This window comes from Clinocottus analis, unplaced genomic scaffold (assembly GCF_023055335.1).
Source record: "Clinocottus analis isolate CAN_PGR_092001 unplaced genomic scaffold, fCliAna1.0.p SCAF_11, whole genome shotgun sequence".
Lineage (NCBI taxonomy): Eukaryota > Metazoa > Chordata > Actinopteri > Perciformes > Cottidae > Clinocottus > Clinocottus analis.
Genome location: NW_027175832.1, coordinates 19,223,308 through 19,238,546, shown reverse-complemented (window position 1 = coordinate 19,238,546; position 15,239 = coordinate 19,223,308). Strand labels below are relative to the sequence as shown.

At 45.7% G+C, this 15,239-nt stretch overlaps 1 protein-coding gene across 4 annotated transcripts in view; it reads right to left on the bottom strand.

Moving 5' to 3' along the window:
* The window catches only part of LOC137805386 (rho GTPase-activating protein 12-like), a 41,737-nt gene extending 27,787 nt beyond the window's left edge, over window positions 1-13,950 (bottom strand). For 3 of the 4 annotated variants that reach the window (XM_068605285.1, XM_068605311.1, XM_068605302.1), the window contains exons 1-2: window positions 13,685-13,919; window positions 7,689-8,464 (exon numbers count right to left, since the gene is read on the bottom strand). In XM_068605285.1, the coding sequence (XP_068461386.1) occupies window positions 7,689-8,390 (702 nt within the window). In that variant the 5' untranslated portion in view covers window positions 8,391-8,464; window positions 13,685-13,919. Of the gene's footprint in view, window positions 1-7,688; window positions 8,465-13,684 lie in introns of all 4 variants that reach the window. The other variant, XM_068605294.1, reaches the window with a different exon arrangement.
* Between the last annotated feature and the right edge of the window lie 1,289 nt (window positions 13,951-15,239).

Here is a 15,239-nt window from a genome sequence, read left to right as displayed (position 1 = left end):
CAAGTAATAATGATTTAAAAAAAGGCAAAGCACCGTCCTGTAAAATATATTCTGTTCGGTGCATTCAATATGTGAAATATCAGTCATCCTGACTGTAAAATAAAAGGAAAGTCACTCTATGTTAATAAATAAATACCACAGAATATTTTGTCCCGTCTGCCTTCTCTTCCTCCTCCTCCTCTTCCTCCCTCCCACCATCATCATCATCATCATCACCGCTGCCCCGAGCTCTCCTCAGCGGCCAGCTGTCCAAACAAACGTTACGTAGCCAGCGCTTATGTAATCAAGCATGGCAAGTGCGTAGCGCATCCTCTCTCTCTCCCTCCGCCATCCTGTTGCCACCACCGGCTCCAAAACATCTCAGAGAGCCGACGCTCCTCAGATTGAAATCGACATTTATTGACGACGCAAAAGGGGGCCGATAAACGCAATTTCGTGACAAAAGAGAAAGAGAACGAAAGAGACAAAGTCACGTAATCCTGTGCGTGTTTATAACTTCAGGGATCAACAACTCTTCGGCGAGCGAGCGCAGCAGCATCACAACTGAAATCTCCACACAAAAAAAAAAAAAACAGGCTGCACTTAATTCTATGAAGAGTGACATGGACACAGCGAATGCCAAGAAAACGCCAGCTGGCTGGTGTGAATCCACTCCGACAAACCCACGAAAGCTGTAGCATGAGCGTTAATCACAGTGTGCGTCGCTGATGTGCTGACTCAGCACAAAAAAAAAAAGCAGCAGAGTTGCAGGCATCTGAAGTTGACCGTTTGTGTATTTTATATGTATATTTTGTAGCAGGTACACACACACGCAGGGGGATAAAAGAAGCCGTCTTACCGTCACGCTCTCGTCTGGGTACATGCTGTCCCGTCCTGCAGAGCGAGGGAGGTGGGGGGGAGAAAGAGGGGGAGAAAGAGGGGAGAGAAAGTCCTGGAGCCGGTCGGTGCTGACGAGGAGAGCGCAGAGGAAACAACGGCAGCCGCTCTGCCTATTCGCAAACTCTCTCCCTGACTGACATGTCGCTGTGGCACACCAGATAATGTCACTCTGAGGCCCGACACACACACACACACACACACAGAGACACACACAGACACACACTCTTATTCACTCGCACGTTCTTACATAAAACAGAGCAAGAGAGCGAGGGGAGGGTGGTGCATAGAGGGCTCAGTGATGCTCGATACACACACAGTATAAAGCCACAACACAGGACGCCCCGGCTGACATTACACACACACACACACACACGCACACACACACACACACAGATATCCAATTGAAGCTCCCGAGGGGATTAAGAAAAGCTCTGTGAAGTGAGGGACACTCTGCCCCGTCGCTCTTCTTCTTCGCCTCTAATCAAAGAAGTCGTACACCGGATGATCCCCGATCATCTCCACCCAGGATGTTTATTACACTTCGCACTCGTGGTCAGTCGTGAACCTCTGGGATCTTTTACGATGTGGGGGGAGGAAAAAAATACAAGCATCTTTGAGTAGAGAGTCCTGTTCTGGAGCTTTCTAATGTAGTAAAATATATATTTATTTATGGTTTAGTGTGAACGTTTTGACTCCCACAGTCGTACGAGTGTGTTTTCGGTGTCACACTTCTGGGGTAAGTAAGACACACTGGACGACTTCTTTCATGAAGGTGAGAGCAATTACTTCCACAAAGTGAGTCAGAGAGAGAGAGTCGTGAAGGGAGAGAGTCGGAGAGAGAAAGAGTCAGAGAGAAAGAGAGAGAAAGTCATGAAGGGAGAGAGTCAAAGAGCGAGAGTCAAAGAGAGTCAGAGAGAGAGAGAGAGAGAGTCAGAGAGAGAGACTTAGAGAGCGAGAGTCAGAGTCAAAGAGAGAAAGTCAAAGAGAGAGAGAGTCAAAAAGAGAGTCAGAGAGAGAGAGTCAGAGGGAGTCAGAGAGAGAGAGTTGGAGAGTCAAAGAGAGAAAGTCAAAGAGAGAGAGTCAGAGAGAAAGAGTCAGAGAGAAAGAGTCAGAGAGAAAGAGTTAGAGAGTGAGAGAGTCAAAGAGAGAAAGTCAAAGAGAGAGACAGAGTCAAAGCGAGAGTCAGAGAGCGAGAGAGAGTCAGAGAGAGCGAGAGACAGACAGAGAGACGTAAAGTAAGGTTGTCGATTCGGTTCGGTTCTGTTACACAAGCACCAAGAACACTGCAAAGGACCAGACTGCAGCTGAGTGTGTGTGTGTGTGTGTGTGTGTGAGAGAGTGAGACAACAGTGCTATAAACCCTCTGGGCGTCTTCTTAACGGTGGTAATGAGCACACACAACTGACACCAGCGTCTGCAACACTGAGACTTTCCATCTTATTCCCAAATGAACCGCCGGGCGCTCACAGTGAAGTTCCTGAAAGGAGACGTCTGTAAAAGTCATCTTGAGGCGCCAACTCCCTCGAGAAAAACCCCAGAAAAACCAGCAGACACCCCAAATAGGATGAAACCATCAATAGACAGGAAAGCTACTGCATTTTTCAGATTTCTTTCTACCTTTTTAAAACATCAAATTTACTTTCTTTGGACATTTTTTTTTCCTTTGGGCTTTGTGAAAACCGGGACATTGTTCCACTGTTTTCTGCCACGTTTACGGACCAAACAATAAATCTATTCATGGGAAGAAAACTAAACACGGGGCAGCGCGTCGCCGCGCTGACAGCCGGCGGTCACCCGGTCGGCTCAGCGGTGACCCAGATGTGAGCGAGGTGGCTTTGTGGCAGAAGGTCACTGGTTGTAATCCACAAAAACAATCTGTTAGGAAACATGACGGAGCAAGATAAGACGAGAAAGACAGGATATAAACACACAACGTGTGTGTGTGTGTGGGGTGGGGATGTTGCTTGTTTAAGTTGCGCCCCTTCTGCTAGCACCAGGGTGCCCTTGAGCAAGCTATTTAATTGCAGCGGAGAAGCTTTTCAGTTGTAAAGGAAGAAGAAATTACAGGCTAATGTGCAAGCTTAAAAAAACAACTGCAATGAATAACCACTTAATTTAAAAATTCCAAAATGGAGCCAATTCTTTATATTGTCTCCATCTGGGGGTCCTCAGCAGGAGAACATTTGGGCCCCTCCCCTGTTCCCCTGAAGGAGAAGGATGATTTAGCATCTAAATAACCTGCAGCGAGTTCAGATTCTACCCGGCAACAAGGAGTGCAGACGGTCCGGTTTAGAGGTCTTTGTGCGTTTGTGTGGAGAATGAACGACGGGGTTAATAGATCACGTATTTGACGCGCTACGGACGTGCATCAACGTGCACTTGGCAACTCAACTTCCTGCCACACACACACACACACACACTCACACACACACACACACACACTCACTCACTCACTCACTCACTCACTCACTCCAGGTAATCAAAGAAATGATGAAGCGCTTCCTCCGATTAAATATCCCGCTGAGAGTCATTGGAGGTGTTCAGCTGATTACAGACGTTATTAAGGACTGATGGGAGGGTAAATGGGTGTTTTTGACTGTCAATCAAAAATGGGTGGAGGAGGGAGGGGGCTTCAGAGAGAGGGGTAACTCTGAAGTGATGGCAATTTCCACAGTGAGACATTTTTGGTTGATTCCAGATTAATGAAGCCTTTAATGCAAGTTTCTAAATCAAAGACTTGGACCCTGGAAACATGGGTTCAAGTTAACTTGCAGAGGTAACAGTCTCAGGTTAATATTGCAGTGCATTCTGGGTAAACGAGGATACATATTTGCTTTTTCAGTTAGGCATTGAATGCACCATGTGCAGCTCGAGGTGTCGGTGTGATTTGTGCATCAACGGAGGAATCCCGCTCGCTTTTCTTTTTTTCATCCTGAAAAGTTTCATTTATTCCGGTTTATCACCTGAATCAAGCAAATGTCTTGTCATTCAATCCTGTAACGCCAAATCTACACTGCCAAGTCGCGTTAAATTGTGAACATTTAACAATAACCGACTGCTGTTGGAGTCAGTTAAGTGGGTGTTGGTGAAAAATGAGGACTCATAACACGTTTCATGAAGAGAATTGAGGCTGTAACACAGCGCAGCACATGAGGCTTGTCATTAGTGTGTTAATCCCCCATTTACAGAGCCAATTTATGCAGCTCATTTTTTTTAATAGCTTGAAAATGACATTTTAAATGTCTCCTTATCCACTTTAACAGCCACAACGGCAGAGATTAAGGCATGTTTTCACATGACGGGATCCGACGTTTGACGGTGAGGTTCTTGCATTCAGAGCACGGCGGATGTTGTGCTGTTGTGCTGTTGTGATCCTGGAGGAAGCAGAGCGCATGAGGCGGTGCAGCGGAGCGGTAAATTAAAGCACACTGAGACCCTCGACAGCCTTTACGTTCACCGGCTGGAGGCAAGCGTCTGCTTCGGCGGGCACGCCGTCCAATCCGCGGCGGCCGGCCGGCGTCTTCGTATGCGCGAAAGGGCGTCGAGCGATATCTTGGGTTGATAACGTCGACGCGTCCCCGACTGAAGATCGATAGCTTTGTTGGGCTCAGAAGAAACTCGACGATAACGCTGAGACGGCTCTGTGCTGTTTTTGCGAACGTGCCTCCACAGCTTCTTTTATTGCGGTTGCGTTGCAGCGTGTCGCCTCTAACTTATGTGCTCTCGTGCTTTGGCTGCAAGGAGTGGACCCAATGGGGTGTAGGAGGCGGGGATGAATACAACATGCAATAAAAGAAACGTACCAAACCCCTGCCCTTGCATACTGATCTGCCAGAAATGCCCAAATGCAAATATAAACCGACTTCTTTGGGACCCCAACTTGACACTTTCTGAAGCTGCTTTGCACTAAAACACTACTTTCAGTTATTTCTAGTGGAAGAGTTGTTGTTGAAAGAAGAAACACACGAAACCAAATTTAGATTTAAGGCAAAAAGTCACATGTCGAAGTGCATCTAAATGTTTTTTCACCCCCCCGATATCGGCGGTGCTGAAAGCTTAGTGATGCTCACATGGCCAGCTGGTGAGCTAACACGCTAGCAAGCTGAGAAGATGCTAGTTCTGAGTCCATGCAAAAGATTCACATGGGTTTAGGCCTACTTCTTCATCTTCTTTGGCCTGGTGAGTTGATCCACGCCAAACTAAAAGTTCACTTAACCACGCTTTTAGTTTGAGAGAAAATAAATGCAGTGAACGCCATCTGCTTACTCAGACTCTCAGATATTGGAATTTAAAATCAGCAGCATCTGAAACATTTGGATGGATGAATGCATTTTGGCACATTGGTAATGATTTGGCCGCGAAACAGGACGTGCGACTTCATTGAAAAAGCAGCTCAGCTGTCTGCGACGCTGACAAATGGACGATGTAATCACACCGCCGCAATCTAACCGACCGAGGGACAAAAGCACCTGGAGGATGACGGAGCTGTTGATAGACGAGCGGCCGCTAAAGTGGTGACAAAGCGGGCCCCCGTGTCAGGAACAGTGAGGCCGATAAGAGCCTTTCAAAGAGCCGCTCGCCAGACTGTCACACTCATTACTCTGAGGAAGCACGAAGTTCATCACGAGGAGAAACAACTGCTGCTGAACGCACGACTTCCTGCATTTACACGACTGCTGCTCTGCTTTCATGATCAGTAGAGATGATGAAGGGATTCTTATTTCCCATCGCTTTTAGGAGTTTACGCTGCAGAAAAGGAAAGGACACAAGAAGAGAGGAAAGAGAAGAAAAGAAGCAAGACAAGAAGCCAAGGAAGACACGAGAAGAGAAGAACGACACAAGAAGAAAGACAAGAGAAGAGAAGAGAAGAAAGACAAGAAGAGAAGAAAGACACACGAAGGAAAGACACAAGAAGAAAGACACAAGAAGAGAAGAACGACACAAGAAGAAAGACAAGAGAAGAGAAGAAAGACACAGGAAGGAAAGACGAGAGAAAAAAGAGAAGAGAAGACACAAGATAAGGAAAAATATGAAGAAAGAAACCCTGAAGAAGTCAAGAAAGTGAATTAAAGAAGCTCCAGAAGGAAACCCTGAAAGGAGGACACGCATCACATCCCCGTTCTGACCCACTTGAGCTTTTCAGGTCTACGTGGACGCCCGATCAAACTTCACCAAAGCGGCCAATCAGAGGGCTCGAATAAGCAGCTCGGGCCGCGACGAGCTCCTGGCGGACGGCACTTCCTGTACTGCTCATGACACAAAGTTGTCGCAGAGTTATTAAACCTTTCACTCCGAGAACAATCGTCAGTCCAACGCGACAGACGTTCATTCATCCGCTTTAAAAATCAACACGGCGCAACACAACCAACCACAAACAAACACTCCGTGTTTCCACGATATGAAAGTGCTTCACCCGGAAAAAAAAGTGTCTGACGTAGAAAGACGAAGACACAAAAGAGACGTTCGTATTTGTTCTCGCCGATCAAACGACCGGCAGAAAGAGAAAGATCACAGAGCGTTTACTCTGGGACAAAGCCGGGTTGTCTCGATCACCACAACAAGCTCGGCCGCTTCGACCTTCTCTTCCCCGGGTGTTTCACACACACGGACACTCTTAGATGAGCTTTTTTACGACAGTGGTCTGCGTCATGGTGCGAGGCATCGCTCTGAAATCAGAACTTCAGAAAAGGGAAGTTGACAAGAGCGCCGTTGCGACCGAAACCTGCTGCGACGAACCGACTGACGAGAGCCATTCAGTGGACGTTGAGCTCAATATCTTTCGTTATTAGTTCATGCTTCGCCCGAAGGTTCATTTCAAGGGTCAACTCAGAATTTGTGAGTTTTATTTGGTGTATATGTTATGCTAAACCCGCATGAGAATGTGTGTTTTGCAAGTTTTGTTAACGGCGCTACAGAAACAAACAAAAAAAGAAAAGTTGAATAAATTCGTGAGAAAACGTGTGCAAAAGCTGCTACTTCTATCAAATAATGGTGATTCAGGTCGATGGTCCACAAACTGTGAAAAGCACCATTATTCACATGTGTAACCTGAACTCCACAATCCTCTACTTTATGCACACACACACACACACTAAAAGGAGGCCTACACCCAGTGGCAGCACCACACAGACCCAGTTTCTATTTTCTCCCTAGCTTTTGTTCAGCAGCAGACTGAGCTAATGATTTCAGGAAGAAACACACACACACACACACACACACACACACACACAAGCGCACACGCACACAGCCATGTCTCACCGATGGCTGCACCTCGGTAGCTTTAAGGTACGGAGAGACGGATCGACTCACAGCACAACCGTCCGATTCAGGTTCAAGAGGTCACAGCGCCTCAACATGTCAAACTATACAAGTACACACAAAACTCACTATAAGTACACACAAATCCCACTTTAAATGTCCTCTACCAAAACAATTGACTCAGACATCTGCTGCAGCTAAAACAGGAACAAGCCGAACGTAATAATCAGCGTTAGTGCAGGTTCGTTACGCGTCCCCACAGCTTGGTGCCACTTTAACAACGTCATCATCGCTTGTTTATTAAAAGCACAATCATAAAAAAACAGATGCTTTTGATTATTAACAGTGGGCTGAAATCGGCGATGACACGTGGGCACAGACTATTTCCTCTCATGATGTCGTGTTAAAAGCTTTTGAGCGTAAAACTAAACCAACTGGACGTCGTCGTGGATTGTGGATATCATAACATAACATAAGTGCCTTTTCCTGGTATGTAAAAGGCTGCGTTTCAGTCCCACAATGCCGTTTTCTCAACATATTGTGTTTGTTACCTGGGGTTGTTCGGTGGAGCTGCTGCTCAGCTCGTCCCCCGACTCCGAGTCGTTGGTGCGTCTCTCTTCGCCCGCCGAGTCGCAGTGACGGGCGTTGTCCACGTCCAGCGGCGCCCGCTCCATGTCCGGGGATCGCGCTCGGTTGCGGGGGAGGGTGCTTCCCTTGTGAGGGGGCTGGAGGGCCCCGCCGCCGTGGACGAGGATGTCCGCCAGCGCCCGGTCGTGCTCGGCGGTGGGCGTGCCGGGCGGCGGGTGCTGGTGGTCGCTGTGCCGGCGCTGGCTCGGCGGGCTGAAATGGCCCGACGAGGCCGTGCGCGCGGAGGGCGAGCGCCGGTAGCTGGACTCGTGTCTGTGGAGGTTCTCCGCGGACTGATCCCCGGGGAGCCCCAGGTCCAGGCTGGTCGGCTTCACCCAGAGTTTAACCCCGCTCTGTGGAGGCGAGTGGCCGGCGGCGGAGGTGGTGGCGGCGTGTTTGGGCGGGGGCATGAGGGCTTTGCGCACCTCGCGGACATACTGCGCCGGCACGTAGAACGCCTTGGTCCCTTCCTCCTTCCTCACCTGCCACCAGTCGTCGTTGGATTTCTTGACCAGCATGTAGCACTCCCCTTGGTGGATGGTGATGGTGCGGTCCTTGGCCTTGTATTCGTAGTCGTACTCCACCTCGATGTAGACCTCGCCCGGGGCGATCGGCAGCTCCGCCATGACGCCTCCCGACTGTCCGCCGGGCAGATCACCACGAGAGGAAGACGTTCAAGAGCATGGTTTCCTGAGCCGAGCTGGAGGGGGAAACCACACAGACAAACCAAAGTGAGCATCGCCATTTTATGTTCCATAGGTGTGATTTGAACAACAAAAATAGTACCCCAAAATATATATATATACACAACAATCTTTCAGTTTTACCTTCGGTAATGTATTAAAAAATCTGATCAGATGCCTAATAAAAAAAGCCTAATAAACTAATCAGAGTGAATGAATGAAATGAAAACTACAGAGCTTTAATCCTCTTCGGAGGCTTTTCGGAGCAAAACAGAATGTCAGACGTCAGCAGCGGAGACGCTAACGTTCCCAAAACTGTAAATGTTTCTTGAATTGAGTCTGTTACGTCACCGTTTCTGAACTTTTAGTTTGTTTGAACTGACTTTAGTTTGTGTTTTCTATCTGTAACTAAGTGTTTTTTTTATGCTGCTGCCTGTCTTGGCCACTCAATGGAACTCATCTGGTTAAATAAAGGTTTAAATTTAAAAAATACATATTTAACAACGTGACTCACGAGGTCGTCTTCACACCACCGCGAAGGTTTCTGTGTTTCTGTGTCTAACTGTGATCACGACAGCGAGGCTGAAGCGCGGCGCTTCTGAGCGGACAGATAAGTCAAATCACACACACATAGTTTCCTGATGCTGTCACGTGTGTGTGTGTGTGTGTGTGTGTGTGTGTTTGTACGCGCGCACACACACTCACATGGTTACAACATGAGGTGGGGCTCCAGCACACCTTGAGCAAGCTGAGCTTTAAAGTGTATTTTAAAAGTTATTCAAAAACTCCACCGGCGGTGACAACATGAAGCACATAATGTACATTATACATAAGGGAGTTGGGAAAAAAAGTCCCTCTTATCTGTTGGGAACTTCAAGAGAAAGCTTGAGTTTAATTAATAATTAATAACATATTAATGCCCTCGTGACAGGATGAGATCTCGTCATCTGCGGCCTCGGGGCTCATTGCTCGGGCTTGTTTTGACAGAAAGAGATCTTTCCACATTGTTACTCGTGCTCGAAGGAGAAGTAGAAAAAGAAACATTCCTTTCTCTAACAAGCTAAAAGTTCAGAAGATGTGCATCTCTGATTAGTGTGTTCTGCACGACGCTGTCACTCATTTAGTCGGTCGACGCCAGAAACAAGTGACCCGTCGCTAAGTCGCAGGTTCACCAACGATCCGGCTCTGCTGCCACACACACACACACACACACACACACACACACACACACACACACACACACACACACACACACACACACACACACACACACACACACACACACACACACACACACACACACACACACACACACGCGCGCAATCCAATAAGATTTATGGATTCTGAGCGTGTTGAAAGATAAACATTGCGTAACAGCGATACTCGCTTTTACGACCTTGCTTGAAATCTTTAGCGCTTTCATTCAGCGCTCTCTTTGCTGCAGCGTTTCTCTGGGAACTTCTTGGAAATTAGGTTTTCCTGCTACTGCTCTCACATTTAGACAAAAAAAAATATAGTACACAAACTTTGTAATTTTGTACCAATGTCCAGAAGGCATCCAAAACAAAACTAAACGAGGTTCAAATTAATTTGTCCCCCCAGCTGAGCGACAACACAGACGGAGGTTTCACAGAAAGCGATCCAGACGAAGAGGCCGGATATTGGAACCACGGCCGTAATGAACTTAAAACCAAGACTGTGACGCTGACGGTTTAAATCCGGACAGCGACGTCCGTCATGGCGGCGTCTCTGCTCGCGACGCCCACACGGACACGGAGCCGGCGGCAGACTGGGCACCGAACCAACCGCACAACAAATAACCTCGATTGCCGAGTCCGTGTGGCGGTTGTGTTGCTGTCAGATGGACGGACGGAAACTTCCTGATGGATCTATTTGGGGAGCCTGTATGTTCACGGCGTCCAGTTCTCATCGAATGCATCCTGATTAGCGAGCGCATCGTTTTAAAGCCAGCGTATGTGGGCTAAGCCGCTACATTATGCAATATTACATGAGTCTACGTTCCTCTTTACCTTTAGTTGTGTATTAGCTTAATGAACATCTGTGTTTAAGTGTGATTACAGCGGCCGGATTACCAGGATATCATCACCGAAGGGGTTTGATAATCATCATGGATTACCTCGCCGCTTCGGGGGCCAAACAGGCCGAATCTATTGGCCGGGCAGAAGGTCCATTAGCCAAACGAACGCCTCCAATGCCAATTCACAGCTCTCAGTATCAACACAGCGGAGTAGTGAAGCTTTAGGCCGGGCGGCGGGGCGTATCATGACAAGAGCTGGCGGCTTTTCGTCTTAACCTGTGTACGAGCCGACTCGTGAATAACAACGATCAGGTATCAATGAAAAATGATCAGGATTAGCACTTTTTATTTTAACCGAGCAGCAACACTGGAGGTTTTACCATCGTGCCCTCGCTCACATCGTCCACAGGTCAATCCGTGTAATAACTAAAAGCAAACAGCGTTCAGGACTTTCTCCACCTACTCAACAGCAAAGTCTCCATCTTTAGAGGCTGTATCCTATAAGAATCCATTTTGGGATGCAAGTCAGTGCAGCAGACAGACAAAAGTTAATTTCCTGTCTTCTTCGTGCAACATTTGACCCAGTTGTTTTCTCTTCACTCGTTCATGCTTTCGGGTAGATCACAAACCAGCCCGACTGCTGTTGGTTCAAAAAGTCACTCAAACAAAAACAGAAAAAAATCATCTCACGCAACGTAGAATATCTAAAAAAAAAAACAGTTAAGTTAAGTTTGAAGCGTCTTCTCAAGTAAATTTTCCTTGACATTAAGGCTTAACAACCACGCAAACCGTACACACATATTTAATGAAGACCTTCTGGTTACTCCTCTTCCTCACATTGAAAAAGCATTTCGAGGGGATAAGTGCCCGGAAGGCTGTCGTCTCTTTCACTTATCCCTGCCCAGATTAAGCTCCAGCATCAGCGGTGGCCATTTAGTGGACAGCGCAAATCGTCTCAGAGTCCAATCAGCAAAAATCAGAGGGAGCACCTTAATTCGATGTGATGGTAATGAGATTTGCTGAGGGGGAGGTAGGGGGGATGGGGGTTGGATGGATGGGTGGGTCAGAATTAAGGAATTAAATCATCCTGAGCTACGAGGCCAACGGCAGGGGCCTCGGCGGAAGAGTCCGAAGCGATGGGAAGGCGGAAGAGGAAACGAGCGTGGGAACATTTAAACTGTTGCGCGGTGGGAGAGAAAAGCGCCGTAGTCAGCGCCGTGTAGGAAACCTCTCTCCCGCCTCGGCAAAACAGAGAGCGGCATCTTGGAAGGAGGTTTTTACAAACGGTCGGCATCTCGTCTCACATGACACGAGTTAGCTGAGTTCAGAGAGTTTCTGGTCAGCCGGTGGTGACTGTGAGGGAGTTGTGCGTTGTAGTTTCTCTCCCATTATGGGGTTATTTACAGATAAGTGGAATCAGGCTGACCAATCTCATGTTAGACGTTCACACGGTGTTGTGTACAGAGCAGCCAAAAGGTCAGAAACAAAGCTATGATTATTGTTTCCCCCTCCTTTCAGTGACTCATTTTCATTCGCTTACATCAACTGTTTTCATTGGAACTACTTTCCACCCAAAAAACCTAGTTGACTCCCAGTTATTCTGTATAAACATGCTGCTTTAAGTCTAGTGAAAGTCATGTTTAAATGGTTTAAGCAGCAAAAAACTGCACCTTCAGCAACATGTTTTAGACAGACATCAAACAAAAAGCTTGTCTCATAAGAGAGAGAATTTTTGTGAGATTGTGGGTCAACCAAATCTTTAAAACAGGGGGGAAATCTGAAGTCACACTTTGAAACATCAGTAACTAGCGGAGCCTGTCGAAAGAACCGCTCTGTGACCTTCACACTAAGTCACACCAAATATAGGTCCACGTTGCCCCCGAAAAACGGCCCGGATCCGGCACAAGCTGTCCCAGTTTAGGGACTCAACTCCCCCAAGGTCTCCTGCAATCGTCAGCGACCACGATCTGTCACACTCCAGCAAACCACAGCCAGCTGCAGCGCCCTTAATGTGGGCATCTCCAATGGCAGGAGAGAAACTGGGATGAAAGAAATAAAGCGGACGTGTTTCGGAGCCAGGTGGGTCACCCGTTGCATTGTGGGGGGGCAGAGTGACGCAGATCATATTCAACATGACGTCACCTATTCATACTTACTGGTAAACACACAAAAGAGGAGCTCTCGCATATCACAACTACACAAGAGAAAGAAAGAAAAACTATGCTTTGACGTGTTAGCCTAATTTAGAGGTGCATACGACAATATTTAGATTTTGCTTGCCCAGAAAATGGCCATAATTTCCAAAGATAGTGTCATCTTCCTTTATTTTTGCTGTTTTACAACAACAAAAAAGAAGTGTCAAAAATCAAGACACATTTACAAGAGAATTAAAACGTATAACGTTCAAACTAATTAATAGACTAAGAATGTTTTCATTAAAATGTTGATCACCTAGCCACATTTAGAGTTGCAACACACAATATATAGTGACTTCTTCTGTATTGCTCATTTAATTCTAACAAAAAAGGTCAAAAATCAAGATATATTTAACTTTTAATAACAGAAAGCTGCAAATGTTTGGTATTTTTTGCCTGATAGACAGATAGATCTACTGTTATTTATTTATCACTTTCCAAACCACAAGAAGAAAAAAAAAAAAACACCTGCATCTCCAAAGCTCTGACATCAACATATTTCCCACGCTCGTTGTTATTTCCCACATACAAAAAAAAACAAAAAGTAAAATGTAATGTCACCTGCCTCGTGCTGCACCCTGACAGGTGTAAGGTGCTGCTGGCAGCCAACGTTAATAATGAAGGCAACGCTCCTGACCGAGTCAGAGAGCTTTTATGGGACAAAACAAACACAAAACGGATATAAAAACACACCTCTGTTGGGCGTGAGTGAGTCATATTTAGGTTTAAAATACACGTTAGCTAGTATTCCTACAGGGACTACTTCAACTTCACAGTTCCTGGTACTCGCACAACCAACTTAAATAACGATTAAAAAAGTACTTTTCTTCACTCTAGGTGTGGGCAACGTAAAGGTATCATATTCACGTTCCTGGGTCGTAACTTGATAGTTATATTCACGTTCCGGGGTCTTTAACTTGATTTACAGGGAGCTAACGTTAGCTAACTAGCTAATTAGCTTCCCAGCTCAACATTCCTCCCAAAACATCCGCACCTTCACGTACCTTCTCTACTGGCGCGAGACACTCCGTGGAGAGGGAATGGGAGCGAGGGCCAATTAAACACACTCCAAGATGCCCCCGAGCAAAATAAAAAAAATATTAATAATCCCCGCTAACTTTTCCTCGACGACCGACCACCGAGTGAAACTGCGTCCCTACTTGTCGGGTTCGTGCCCGTCTGTCCTGCTCCTTTTCCTGGCCGGTGTTAAGCCACAGCGGCGCTCGCTCCCGTGGCAACTTTGGCAACTACCTTTGAAGCAAAGATCGTCTATTGTGACAGGCATATCACTCTGACTCGCAGATACGTTTTGTGTTGTAAAACTTTTGCCGTTACAAAGGCACAATCAGACCCCCAATACTTTTTCTAAACAACTTGTTTGTAAACTGGTGTCAAAATCAGTTAGTGGCTTTCATTTAACTGTGGTTTTAATTAATTAAAAGCGTCTTCATATTCGGAGTCGGCATAAATGTTTGGAGTGAGAACTCCTGTCTACTCTGTGGGACGAGCACTCAAGTTTTACGGGACGCGAACAGGGAATCAGCGCCACCCGATGGTTGTAAATGGAACTGCGATTTGTAATACATACAATGGTAACTTTCTAAATGTTTGCTTTATGGTTTTCCTCCACTGATGGACCATCAATTCCATCATTTAAATATGTATTTTGTGACACAAAGTAGTTGTTTCGTGATCATCGTACATCTGTACACTAAATGTGAAGCTATGCTGCTATCGGCTATCGAATTAATCAAAGAAATTAATATATATATATATATATAAATCCCAGTTTAAATTTATAAAACATATATTATTTTCTTTACCTAATGCAAGTGTGATTTCTGTTTTCAGTCTAGGTTTATATAAATGATTGGCAACAATATTACAGATTTAGTTAATAAAACACTGCAGTGCTCCATAATATAGAAGCAACGCCCCTAGTGGACACAGAGAATAGCACATATTAGCCCAAGAAGCAAATCTGGGATATATATTTTTTTTAATCTGGTGGAAAAATATTTCAAACTACAATTTTGAAGACTACAATGTTGTGTGTGTTTTTGTGTATGTCTAGGTCTGAATACAACAATTAGACGACAAAAGTCATTTTAATTATAAAAGCTGAGAACTTTAAAAATATGAAAAAGAAATTACCATTAAAATATAGATAGATATCTATATAAAATCCCTGTGAAATCTTTAGCATCAAATGTCCGTCTGCAAAACAACTGAGTCGTCTGACACGAGCACGACAAACGGAACTGGAGCTGCAAATGTTTTCTCATAATTATTTAATCACACATACATTTACATCATGCAATCAATCCAAAAACCGTGATCTCATGAACTTTTCCATCTCCGTCGTTAAATCAGAGCCCTATTTGTGCCCCAGTTCTCCAGGAATGATCCAGTACCTTGTCCACTGATGGATCCTCAAAACTGTCTAAAAAAAAAAAAAAAAAAAAAAAGTCCAACTATTACACAGTAATAAAAAAAGTGGCTACACTTCTGTTTTTTTTCTCGAATTTTTTTGGAATTAATGCAAGATCAAATGTAGGT